The sequence below is a fragment of the Podarcis muralis genome, chromosome 9, assembly GCF_964188315.1.
Source record: "Podarcis muralis chromosome 9, rPodMur119.hap1.1, whole genome shotgun sequence".
Classification (NCBI taxonomy): Eukaryota; Metazoa; Chordata; class Lepidosauria; order Squamata; family Lacertidae; genus Podarcis; species Podarcis muralis.
The window spans coordinates 74270980-74285070 of NC_135663.1; the positions used below are offsets into that span (position 1 = coordinate 74270980).

A 14091-nucleotide genomic window follows, 5' to 3' on the forward strand; every position below is an offset into this window, starting at 1 on the left:
CAAATCCCTGGAAAGGGGCTAGGGCCAGCAGGCCACGGGGAGCATGCGGGGAGAGGTGAGGGCCTGTGGCGCAGCTTCAGTTTCTCCCCAATATTTTTCCCCCTTACTGATTTTTGCTGGAATCCGGAGGTCAGTTCTGTCCCCAGGCGGGAGGACAGATCGACCAATGCCTAAGCAACCACTCATATCCATGTATGTTAATAAAGTTGTGGCCAAAATTATGCCAAAAATGTTAAACAAAAATTCTGTGTGATGTGTGTATTATTTGGGGAGGGGGGGTGTCTTGGGGACCTCGACAGGCAATGGCTTAACTGAGCCTTAGCATGGCAGAAGTAATCACAACCTTGAATTGCTTCTTGCACTGCAGATAAGACAAGGCAGCCCTGCTGCTCAACTAACATTACCATTTGGGAACAAAAAACTCGGGGCGAGGGGAGAAATTAATGTTTGTTTCCAACTCTGCTTGTAACAAAGTTCTACAACCAAATTCTCTCGCTCATTGACACTGCAGCTACAGATGCTTGCTGATGTAAACCATGTCTCAGTTCCTTACCTCTGGAGACAAAGGCAGTAGATGACTTTTTTTTTAAGTGGCAGGATCTCTAAATAAAGCCTAAGGTAAAGGGACCCCTGACCATTAGGTCCAGTTGTGACCGACTCTGGGGTTGTGGCGCTCATCTTGCTTTACTAGCTGAGGGAGCCAGCGTACAACTTCCGTGTCATGTGGCCAGTATGACTAAACCAGAGCAGTGCACGGAAACGCCGTTTACCTTCCCGCCGGAGCGGTACCTATTTATCTACTTGCACTTTGACATGCTTTCGAACTGCTAGGTTGGCAGGAGCTGGGACCGAGCAACGGGAGCTCACTCTGTCGCAGGGATTCGAACCGCCGACCTTCTGATCAGCAAGTCCTAGGCTCTGTGGTTTAACTCACAGTGCCACCCGTGTCCCTTTAAATAAAGCCTACTTGGGCCTATAAGCCTTTAGAAAGTGGCATCAGGAGAAAGCAAGAAAAGGAACAACTCCTTTGTTGAAAGAGGGCATTTGCATTTTTCCAACCCGGCCGTAGCAGTTAGTATAGGACCAAAATCCCCTCTTAATACACTGGAGGATACTAAACGTCATTACGGATGCTTAGTTGGCCATAAAGTTTCTTGTTTGGTAAGTGAGCAAGAGGGGTCAGGACGATTCCTACACTTGACACTGTTTAGAGAATAAAACAATAAAATGGTGGGTTTTTTAAAGTTATAATAGGGCTGACACATTTATTGCCTATTCAGAAGCTGCAAGAAAGCTGTTTTTATTGTCTCTTAAGGAATATATTGCAAGTTAACAATGTCTTCATTTTAGTCCGGTGAAAATAAAAGAGGCTCCCTAATGAACTGGCTAGCCCAGCTTGTCCAGGACAGTAATTATTTCCCAGGAACGCATCACTACTTTTGTGCTGTTGGAATCCAGTTAACCCTCAACTCCCCCATGGCTGCAAATCCATCTTCAGGTTCCTCCTTCCCAATTGTCCTGGCTCCCTTATGACTCGTCGTTCAAGGGCCTACATTTGCAAACACACACATACCGCATTCACATTAGGCCTTGGAAGTAAAAGGTTAAGGCAAAGGACCCCTGGATGGTTAAGTCCAGTCAAAGCCGACTATGGGGTTATGGCGCTCATCTCGCTTTTCAGGCCAAGGGAGCCGGCGTTTGTCCACAGATAGCTTTCCGGATCATGTGGCCAACAGGACTAGACCGCTTCTGGCACAACAGAACACCATGACAAGTGCCAGAGTGCACAGAATCGCCTTTTACCTTCCCGCTGGAGCGGTACCTATTTATCTACTGGCACTGGTATGCTTTCAAACTGCAGGAGCTGGGACAGAGCAATGGGAGCTCAGTCTGTCACGGGGATTCAAACCTCCGACCTTCTGATCGGCAAGCCCAAAAGGCTCAGTGTATTCTTAAGTATTCTTAACAGACCTTAGGTGCTCACTTAAAAACCATTGTGTGTGAAGAGAGTCTTTACTTGAGAAATCTTAAACCCTTTACCCCTAAGCTCTTTGCACACAGAATGTGTTCTAAATGCACAAGAGGAAGAGGAGCTATGCTAGTTAAAAATGCACCTTTGCGTCTTTGTGCATGCACAAATGTGCCCAGCTAACGTTCCAATTTATTATGCTAGCAATTAACAGGGAGCCCAGGCAGAGCTGGGCTGAGAGCTACATGGGTTTAGCCTCATCCCTCAAGGAGCATGACTCCTCTAGGCTGGTGAGCCTCCAAGGAAACACAGCGGCTCCATGCAGCCGGTGGTGGTGCAGTGGTTAGAGTGTTGGACTAGGACCTGGGAGACCAGGGTTCGATTCCCCATGAAGCTCACTGGGTGACCTTGGGCCAGTCAATCCCTCTCAGCCTAACCTACCTCACAGGGTTATTGATGGGATTAAATGAGGAGTGGGAGAACTATGGAAGCCACCTTGAGCATTGTGAAAAAAGTTGGATAAGAATGCAACAAATAAATAAATAAATAAATAAATAAGTAAGTAAGTAAGTAAGTAAGTAAGTAAATAAATAAATAAAGAATCCCCACTATAATCACACAAGGGGCACAAAGGAACCACACAACCCTGACCAAAAAGTCTCAAACAGTACAGCATGCTGTTTTAGGAGGTGAAATTTAATTTTTTTGCAAAAGGGGGGGGGTATTAATAATATGGTTTGGGGTGTGAGGAGTTCAAATCTGGTTTTGAATTTTTTGATTGGTCAACTTTTAGCTTGCTAAGTCTACATTTGACTGAGAAGGAAATAAACTGCTTCGGAAAACCAAAGAATTTTGATTTTAACTTTCTGAAAATGTCAGCTAATGCTAAATTATTATTATTATTGTTATTGTTACTATTATTGAACTGCAAGTGCTTGACAATCATTTTAAATAATTTCTACGCAATTGGGAAGTTGAAAAATTCAATGCGCCCTACTCAAACAACGTTTCATTCATTGTATCTTCTGCACCTATCCTTCCGAAATTTTGCAGGGAACTTCCAAAGGGACCCCTCTGCACTGTACGCCATGTTCAGGCAAGTTTCCCACAAAAGAAGAGAAGCTGCTAGGTGGAGGATTTCGGCCGACCCAGAGAGGGTCAGGTAATGCTTCCTGGCCCCTGGAAGCTTTTAGAGATGAGCATTGTTCACTGGTCTGAGCTGTCTGGGAAGCTACAGGTTCCCTTCACCCAGTGGCGTAGCGTGGGTTGTCAGCACCCGGGGCAAGGCAAGTAATTTGTGCCCCCTAACCTGTGGATTTGCGCCCCCTAACCCGTGGATTTGCACCCCTAACCCTAACCCTAACCTCCAGATGTTGCGCCCAGTGCAGCCGGCCCCCCCGCACCCCCCACGCTACGCCACTGCCTTCACCACCAGGCTCTGATCACTTGCAACAATGACAATCATTGGTCAAAACCTATTCTTTGATCCCAACCCTACCTTGCAAATGATGCGTCTGAGAGTGCAAAAGTGCCTTCTTTTTAGAGGTGAATTTGTCTCTGTTGCTGCTCCTGTTCTCTGTTGGTTTGGTCTGAGGAGGGTCATCGTTTGTAGTCAGATACTTGAGAAGCTCTGAGCAGGGGCGTCTTTGTGGCTTTTGTGGTTGACAAATGCTCTTCGCTTTATTGCTCCATGAATTCTCAGTCTTAAGAAACAAGTCACAATAAAAGGAAAAGTAATAAAAGGAAGGAAGGAAAAGAAAAAAGAAAGCTGAAATTAGTGAACCGAACCTTATCAGAATGGATATAGGATTTCTGAAGAGATGTGATTTTCAGTGAAGTGTTCCTTATAAGAGCACTAGATCTATGAGCTGTGAATAATTGTTTGCAGAACAAGGAAAGAAAATTACATTTGAAATTCCTAAATGACATTTATGCGGCTTTTTTATTTCATTTCTCTTATGTTTCAATGTTCCTACTCAGCAACATATAACTAACAAGACCCTACAGCGCCTTTACTACGAACAGGGAGGGGGGGAAATAAGCTGGCTTAAACCTTAATTTGCTGCTGATTGCTCAAGCCCAGCGCTCACAACTCTCTTAAGTACCCCTAAATGCTCTGTTTTCGGTTACAGTCAATGGCAAGACAAACATTGTTTAATACAGCCTGCTAACAGAATTACACCACTGCCAGCATCGGAGCCAATTAATGGCTGACATAGACCTTTCTACTTAGGTTCCAGCATAATCTTTTTCTAAGTTGGGCCGCAAGTGAAGTGGTGGCCTGGAGTCGCACGTCAACACATCAGCCCATCAGTAATATTTTAATGGCACTGTCTACAATTCTGTGGAGGGGGAAAGAAGAGCGGCCTTTAAAAATGCGTTAATGCTGCCAAGAAAGGGGGGTGGAAGGCATAACATGAATTATTCAGAGTGAAAAAAATGAACAGAAGCAGCTTCTCTTTATGATATCCCCTCACCCCCACATATGGACAAAACCCCACCGCTTCTGCCCCAACCCCACAATTTGAGATAAGGTACCAGGCTATTGGTGCAGTTATTGGGTTGAAAATTCAGTTTGTGCACAGAAAGAGTAGATGCACATCTCTCCTTTTCCCTCTCCACAGATAATAACAAGATGTTCTGTGTTGAGGTCTGTATGTGCAATGGCCCAGTTTTAAGATCCTTTGCTTTCACACAAAAAAGGTGTGTGTGTGATCATGGAAACTGGGCCATTGTGTATATGGACCTCTGCACAGAGTGCCTGCATCCAACATTGCTTAGGGAGACAGGTGAAACTTTGAGACATATCCCACTCCTTGTGCACTGGCCAGGTAAATGTCTGAGCACTAATGGGGGAAAAGGAAACTATTTAAAACCATCTTGATATGTATTGCACTGTACCTTAACCACCACAGGGCTTGTTCTGATCCTGTGATTGGCATGGTTTGCATGGTTGTGTGTGCTGAGGCCACTGCATTCATTGTAATTTAGCTGGGTGTTAGCTGGCGCCAACAAGAGTTTCTTAAGCTGCAAGGATAACAAGGGGAAAGGTTTGGGGTGGGTGCGGAAGGGGAAAGGTTGGGAAGAAAAAGAAATAAGGTTATGCACTTCCGTTCCTCAGGTTTCATCTGAATTTATGAGTCTCGGGTCCAGTTCGGACAAATATCAACATGTATAGAGGCTATGCAAGATGGAAAAGGAGGACTTTGAACAATAGACTTCCCTGCCTTGCCCCACGGCTGCTGGAAGTCCACACGTGGAAGCAATATTTGCACAGGGCCCCCATGGGTGGCAAAACCATAAATCCCTTCATGCCAGTAAAATTTGGGAAATGCTCGTATGGTTTAAGCCTATAAACGCTGGACTATTCCTGTCTATGCCTAATGCATTCTGCTTCATACATGACTGTCCCGCAGGCCTAGAATCTAGAAATGCACACTGAGAACACAAAATACTTAATAAACAAACAGAAAACTCCACCAATAACCCCCCTCCCTATCAGACAAGGGCCCGGTTGGAGAGAAATGCTTTCACCTGGTGCCTAAAGATATGTACTGAAGGCACCAGGCAACCCTCCCTGGGGAAAGCATTCCACAAATGGGGAACCATCGCAGAAAAGGCCTATTCTTGTGTTGCCACCCTCCAGACCTATCGTGGAGAAGGCATATGAAGAAGGGCCTCAGCTGATGACTGCAGGGTCTGGGTCCATTCATATGAGGAGAGGTGGTTCTGGAGGCATTGCGGTCCTAAAAAATCTTAGCTCCTGCATGCTCCTACTTGTGCACTGTAGTGCAACCAGAAGTGCAGAAAGCATCACTGGCATGGCCAATGTCCCAGGCCATCCCCTGCAATCAAGGCAGAAGTCAGTCATGCCAACTGCACAGTACACACTGGATGTAGTTGGCTAAGTGGACTGACAGGGTCCAAGCACGGGCAGAAGTACCCTGACTTGATATATTGTGAGGATCATATGAGAAGTTGCATAGCTCAGTTGGTTAGAGCCAGACACTGAGGTCCAGTGCCGAGGGCCTTCTGGCAGTTCCCTCACTGCAAGAAGCCAAGTTACAGGGAACCAGGCAGAGGGCCTTCTCGGTAGTGGCACCCGCCCTGTGGAACGCCCTCCCACCAGATGTCAAAGAGAAAAACAACTACCAGACTTTTAGAAGACATCTGAAGGCAGCCATGTTTAGGGAAGCTTTTAATGTTTAATAGACTTTCAACTCTACAATTCTTTGATTCTATGATTCAAAATTGCCAACCTAACCCCTCAAAACTGGAGTTGTGTCACCAGTTGTTTCATGAGCTTTTTAAGGGGAAGGGCACTTCAACTCTGACCCTGAACCTTTACCAGGATTGTCAAGCATAATGAGCGACACAAGAGTTCTGCATTAGTTCCTAAAAAGGTAAAGGTACCCCTGCCCGTACGGGCCAGTCTTGACAGACTCTGGGGTTGTGCGCCCATCTCACTCAAGAGGCCGGGGGCCAGCGCTGTCCGAAGACACTTCCGGGTCACGTGGCCAGCGTGACAAGCTGCATCTGGTGAGCCAGCGCAGCACACGGAATGCCGTTTACCTTCCCGCTAGTAAGCGGTCCCTATTTATCTACTTGCACCCGGGGGTGCTTTCGAACTGCTAGGTTGGCAGGTGCTGGGACCGAGCAGCGGGAGCGCACCCCGCCGCGGGGATTCGAACCGCTGACCTTTCGATCGGCAAGCCCTAGGCGCTGAGGCTTTAACCCACAGCGCCACCTGCGTCCCCTAAATGCAAAAAGTTCCTAAATGCAAGGAATTCTGTGCTTCTAGCCTTAGATACCATGGAACGCAAAAGATAAAACGTCTGCTTCCCAGAGTTGTCAAAAAGAGGAGCAACGTAAGACTTACAAAACCATTTTACACACTAAAATGTGATATATTAATACTTATCCCTAGGCCAAAAATGATGGTTGTTTTTTTGTTTTTTGAAAAGGTATACTGTATTACATTCATGATTTAACAAACAACAGCCAAGGTGGGGGCTGTTTTACCTGGGGAACCACACAACCAATTTCAAATGCAGATTGTGCCCAAGGGCATAGATAAAGTCTTTCAGATTCATAAGAGTCATGACCGTATGTTGCCATATACACATAGGAACGTAACTACACACTTTATTTCATATGCACCTGCATAGGGATGTACATTCTCCCCTTCATCACAACCTGTTTGGCTGGATCCAGGCAACGCAGAGAAGTATGAAGCGAAGGAAAATATAGGAAGCAGAGACAGGAAAGGAGATTCCAGCTCTCCACAATGTCTTCCTTCCATGTGAGAAATTCTCTTGAGCCAAGCAAACCAGGAGTCAGCAATAAACACCTATCAGCATCCAAAGCCATCCTGAGCCCTTGAAATTCAAGTCAAACTTTTTTTAAAAAGCTTTATATGACTGCTCTGACACATGAACAAGGCTGCAGAACATCAGTCATAACTGCCAGCCACTTGCTTTGGCAGTGAGAGATTTTACTTTCTTGGGCTCCATGATCACTGCAGACGGTGACAGCAGCCATGGAATTAAAAGATGCCTGCTTCTTGGGAGAAAAGCAATGAGAAACCTAGACAGCATCTTAAAAAGCAGAGACATCACCTTGCCAACAAAGGTCCGTATAGTTAAAGCTATGGTTTTCCCAGTAGTGATGTACGGAATTGAGAGCTGGACCATAAAGAAGGCTGATCGCCGAAGAATTGATGCTTTTGAATTATGGTGCTGGAGGACACTCTTGAGAGTCCCATGGACTGCAAGAAGATCAAACATGTCCATTCTTAAGGAAATCAGCCCTGAGTGCTCACTGGAAGGAACAGATCCTGAAGCTGAGGCTCCAATACTTTGGCCACCTCATGAGAAGAGAAGACTCCCTGGAAAAGACCCTGATGGTGGGAAAGATGGAGGGCACAAGGAGAAGGGGACGACAGAGGACGAGATGGTCGGACAGTGTTCTCAAAGTTACCAGCATGAGTTTGACTAAACTGCGGGAGGCAGTGGAAGAGGGAAGTGCCTGGCGTGCTCTAGTCCATGGGGTCACGAAGAGTCAAACATGACTAAACAATGGCAAGCTCAAGGACCCATGCACAGAATGGTGCTCAGGGGCCAATAAAATCTAGCCAGCCCTGGAGCCAAGCCCTCTTTGCAATACACCTTTCAAAGGTGGTGCACCTTAACATGGACCACAGATGGACAAAGAGACGTCAAATGTAAAGTGATTTGACTGAAGATTGAACTGATTGTTTTTTGCATGGTTCCGACATCTTCTCTTCCGACAAAGTGGGATTCACTTGTCAAAAGACAACTTTTGCCTACAGTAGAGGAAAGTCTATAGCATAGGGATACAAATGCACAATATGAAGGACAATGCTACATCTCAAAGTAAACAAGGCCTGGCAATTGGCTAGATTTCTCCGCCAGGCAGAGTGAATACAAATCTTCTTGGTAGCTGATAAAATCATTCAGGAAATGTACATTGCAAGTCATCTTGATAGTCAAAACTATAAGGTGCTGAACTTCTCGATTCCATTATGACCAAAAGATAAAAGAGTCCTCTGGCAGCAGAATTGGTTTTTGTAAAGTTAGGGGTTGGTGTTTTTCTGAAAATCTTAGCAGTCACTTTTGTAGTGACAGATCTGGCAGCAATGGATATTTGCTGTTAATGAGGGTACTATTCTCTCAAGACAAAGCAAACTGTAGGGTTTGTCCTGACACATTTCTTGAGGGCCCCTTAGCACATCTGAAAAAGAGCATGAGGAGGCATCACACTGGGCTCTATACACACCAAAAAAGAAAGACTCTAGGACTTCATTTTTTTCCTCCATTTTCTACCACTATCTCCTCTCCCTTCTCATTCTAATCCTTGCTTCTGCTACAGAATACTGATCTGGAATTATGATATTGCTGCTATGGGCTCCTTCACACGTTACATCTTTTAGTTGCACATCTAACTTGTGTCTAAAAATGCAAAACAGAAACACTGTTGTGGTTTCCCTCAAAGACTTTAGAGAACTGTAGGTGGACAACAGTGTTAAACACTATAAATTCTAGGCACCCTAACAGAGATGTAGCTTATTTATTACAAATATTTCACACAGAGGGGGAAGAGGGAACAAAAACTGAACCTGTTTAAAGTTGGTAGCGTAGCTGTGGCCTTAAAAATTTGGAGGCGTTTTACTGAGTATCAATAAATCTTTTCAGTTCATTGAGCAAGAGGCTGGCCATTTGATAGGGTCCTAGTCTGCGGCTAGTTTTATAGGAGGCCCATTCTGAGGAGTCACCACTTCAACATCTTTCTGGCTTGGCAAATGGAGGGCCAACTCTTATCCCTCAGATTTGGCATAGGCGTTTTCAGTTGCCAATTCCCATATGAAAAGAATTATCTTCCTTTCATCCACTTACTAACACAATCCAAGGAGTTGTTAACGGATGTGAGCCAAATGTGAATCCAGCCTTTATTAATAAGCTATCTTCGTAACCTATCAATCCTTAAGGAAATCAGACCTGAGTGCTCACTGGAAGGACAGATCCTGAAGCTGAGGCTCCAATACTTGGGCCACCTCATGAGAAGAGAAGACTCCCTGGAAAAGACCCTGATGTTGGGAAAGATGGAGGGCACAAGGAGAAGGGGACGACAGAGGACGAGATGGTTGGACAGTGTTCTTGAAGCTACAAACATGAGTTTGACCAAACTGCGGGAGGCAGTGGAAGACAGGAGTGCCTGGCGTGCTCTGGTCCATGGGGTCACTAAACAACAACAACATCTTGGTAACACATTATTAAATGTGAAACTAGTACACACATACCAGAGATCTCCTAATGAGAAAACACATATTCAAAACATTCCCTTTCTGAATTAGCAAGAGTGTGCATTATCGGAAGAAAAACATTCAGGCAATACCATTGTTTCTCCAACAAACATGTTTATCCTGGGCTTTCTGTCTGAAATGCCCAAGTGTGATTAAGCTTCCTTTGGGTTTTCATTTTAAAAACGAAAAGACCGAACCTTACTGTGGCTACATCATACCCATGCAGTGGATAGTGAGAGGGCACCTCCATTTCCCGTTAAACACTAGGAAGGTAGATTCTTACTAGAGACGGCTCTTCTGCCTCCAGAGGTGGAGGGGTGCCGTCGGGCATCGGCGAAGGGCTGGCATCGTTTTCATTGGTCACATCTCCATCCGTCAGGGCATCAAATGAAGGCAGTCCATCCTCATCCACAGGGATGCTGTCCAATGTCTCTGTGAGAACTGCTAGCAAATTTGCCTCATTCTCTTCGTCTATCTTCTGCAAAAGCAGGAGAACAGGGGAGGAAAAAAGGTGAGTCGGGAAGGGGGTTGTAGGACTTACATAGCCATATAACACAGGATTTGGCCCAATTAATTTTTGAGGGCGCAAAGTGCTAACTAAGTACAGTGGTACCTCGGGTTACAGACGCTTCAGCTAAAATGGTACCTCAGGTTAAGAACAGTTTCAGGTTAAGAACGGACCTCCAGAACAAATTAAGTTCTTAACCCGAGGTACCAATGTATCATACTTTTCTGTGTGTAACATGCCTCTGTGTATAAGACGCCCCCTATTATGGGGAACTCCAAATTTAGAAAATGGGGGGGAGATTGCCCAGAGTTGTTGAGCTATTTTGGGGGGGGGGGAATCACTAACTCACTGCCTCTCACACGTGTTGCAAAAGCCACCTATCGTCTGTCCCCTCGCCAGCAGAAGCCACCAATCGCCTGCCCATTTGCAGCAGCGGCAGCCAATCAACAACAGCCCTTGCTGCAGCCACCAATAACATGGCCTATAACTGCTGACAATCTCTGGCTCACAGCAGGAACCAATCCCATGTCCCCGCTATGCACTATCCATGTACAGTGGTACCTCAGGTTACGAACTTAATTTGTTCCGGAGATCCGTTCTTAACCTGAGGTACCACTTTCGCTAATGGGGCCTCCCGCTGTCACCGCGCCGCCAGCACACGATTTCTGTTCTCATCCTGAGGTAAAGTTCTTAACCCGAGGTACTACTTCCGGGTTAGCGGAGTTTGCAACCCGAAGTGTTTGCAACCCAAGGTGTTTGTAACCCGAGGTACCACTGTATAAGACGACCCCCAATTTTAGACATAATTTTTGAATAAAAAAATCCTCGTCTTATAGACAGAAAAGTACGGTAACTCAGTTTGAATTTCAGGGTAGCGCACACCTTTTGCAACAGTTGCTCCACATTATGCTTTGCAATGTTTCTTCATCCCTTTCCCTATTCTTAATCCAACAGGAATATATTTAGCTCAGTCAACACCCATGTGTCCTATGAACTACACCCAAGATGTTGCTGCAACAACTCACCACCACTGAAACTAATACATCTAACAAAACTACAAGGATGATGAAGCAAGACAGCTAATGAGGAGAGCTGTACAAGAAAGAATGTCAAAGACCTCTTTGGCTCTCCAGATGCCTTCTCCCACTACCAGAAATGGGAAACTTCTCATTTATATGCATTTCGAAGAAAAGCAATCAATGCTCTTATTATTAATGGAAAACTCCTGGTTTCTTTTTTTTAAATAAATGTATTCTGCAGGTTGCCTTTGAAGTTGTCCTTTCCTGTTATGTAGTTTGAGTGCTCAATACAACTACTGTATGCATTTATCTAATTCAGGCTGCAATTATAAAAAGTAGATTAATTCCTAATCAGATGTGGCTGCAACGTTAATTTGTACTAGATATCTTATTTCAGTACCAGGGACTTGTTTGTGTCAAATCAAATATATTTAATATCCCTGCCTTTCTCAATGCAACACGTTCTAATTATCATCCGTATATTTGGAAGGCAGGGAGGAAAAAATAAAAGCACTTATTATATTTTAGAGATTTGTCGCAGCAATTATTAATGACTTAGGGCTTGGAAAAACTCCCTGTGGAGCCCATGCAAAGACTTTGCTGGCAGCCAAATACAATTCTCAGTAAGAGAAAGAAAAGGGAAGCAGACTAGATATTCTCCACAGATGTCACACTTAAGTAGTTTAATACCACCCAGGAACGGGCAAAGGGGCAGTACCTGAATCAGAGTGCAAACCTCAAAATAAAGGCTTTTCTCCATAGAGATTAGCTTAGATTGATCTTAACTGAATTAACTCCTGTTCAGTTAAATCTTCCTTTTGGCAACAGAGCAGTTCAGGAAACAATTACACATGCATACAATTATAATGTTTGATCGTTTTATTATTTCAAGACAAAAAGGAGTTTACAGCCCTATTTCCATCACCCAAGTGTGCAGAATAAATGAGTGTCCCACCGACATGTGCTGGATGCAACACTTAATCGATTTAAGCGCACCTAAAATCCAATGCATGTTGGGTCTGATCACATAAAAACTTCAGCGTTTTGCTCTTTATTAGGGATGAATAAAGGTTCAACAAATAAAACAACATATACTTCTTTGAAGATGTTATATCATTCTTTCAATAAACCACCCTAAGATCTGTTGATGAAGGGTGGTATACAAATCTTAATTTTAACAATAATAGCAGTAATAATAATAATAATAATAATAATAATAATAATACACCCAATAAACTTGAATTTCCCCCATTCTCTCCTTGCTTTTAAGGCAATGGGGACTACATCAGAAAACCAGGACTAAATTGTTAACACAGTTTGATAAGTAACAAGAAGTAAGAGACTTCGTCCCCCATCCCGGTTCACACATTGCTGGGACTAGACGCACTGGACTGTGCATGTAATTACAGCACATGCACATAACACCTGAAGTCAGTGGTATGTGACTCTGCTAATTCAGCACACAGTTATACAACACACTTTCCATGATGTCTAAATGGGCCTTATAATCATATTGGCCTTAGTCTAGCACAGTGTTTCCCAACCTTGTGCCTCCAGCTGTTTTTGAACTACAACTCCCATCATCCCTGACCAGTGGCAAGGGATGATGGGAATTGTAGTCCAAAAACAGCTGGAGCTGTTTTTGAACTACAACTCCCATCATCCCAAGACCAGTGGCAAGGGATGATGGGAATTGTAGTCCAAAAACAGCTGGAGGCACAAGGTTGGGAAACACTGGTCTAGCATATCTGAAGGAGCGTCTCCACCCCCATCGTTCTGCCCGGACACTGAGGTCCAGCGCTGAGGGCCTTCTGGCGGTTCCCTCACTGTGAGAAGTCAAGTTACAAGGAACCAGGCAGAGGGCCTTCTCAATGGTGGCGCCCTCCCACCAGATGTCAAAGAGAACAACAACTACCAGACTTTTAGAAGACATCTGAAGGCAGCCCTGTTTAGGGAAGCTTTTAATGTTTGATGTATTACAGTATTTTAATATTTTTTTGGAAGCTGCCCAGAGTGGCTGGGGAAGCCCAGCCACATGGGCAGGGTATAAATAATAAATTATTATTATTGTATTATTATTATTATTATTATTATTATTATTATTATTATTATTATTATTATTATTGCTTCCTTAAGACCCATTCTGGCTTCGCTGGGATGGTTGCCACGGCCTTCACAGTTGTATCCACTCTGGTCAAGGGCCATTTATGGGATTCTGCCAGGGTCCCAAACCCTAGCATTGTATATGCAAGGCAAGTGAAACACAACCCTTTGGGGGGTTTCAAGTAGATACCAGAATTTAGCATAAATATGAAATATGAAGCTCAAATCTTGAGGTTCCTCCTCAAGTAAAAAAAGCAACAACATGTAGGATTTCAAGGAAAGTCGAGAGAGTTTTGTTAAGAGCCTAATGAAATGACCCAGTGGGAAGTTTCCACACATCATTAAGTTGTCATCAGATGAAACGGTCCCGCCTCGTCCAGAAACATTTGTGGAATTTAAAAGGAAGCACAAACCTCTCTTGGAAGGCTCTGCACATAAACAAGGAATTAGAAGAATCAAATAGGTAGAAGCCTTTACGAACGATTTGTATGCCTAATTCTATCTGGGATAGTGATCACAGGACCAGCCCAAGACATTTTGGCCCCCAGAGGCAAACCACAAAATGGCACCCACTCCCATCAGGGAAGAAGGGGTGGGGAAAGATCGTCATCGGGAACAAGGCGGGAGGAAAGTTCGATATCGGAATCTGCTGCCCCTGTGGATCCCGCTG

At 44.5% G+C, this 14091-nt stretch overlaps 1 protein-coding gene across 5 annotated transcripts in view; it reads right to left on the reverse strand.

The window, feature by feature from the left end:
- Positions 1-14091, reverse strand: part of PPARGC1A (PPARG coactivator 1 alpha) — a 633897-nt gene that overhangs the window by 39610 nt on the left and 580196 nt on the right. For all 5 annotated transcript variants that reach the window (XM_028743337.2, XM_028743338.2, XM_028743339.2 and 2 more), the window contains 3 exons: positions 10075-10269; positions 4871-4996; positions 3468-3672 (listed from right to left, as the gene is read on the reverse strand). In XM_028743337.2, coding sequence (XP_028599170.2) covers positions 3468-3672; positions 4871-4996; positions 10075-10269 — 526 coding nt within the window. The remainder of the gene's footprint in view (positions 1-3467; positions 3673-4870; positions 4997-10074; positions 10270-14091) is intronic.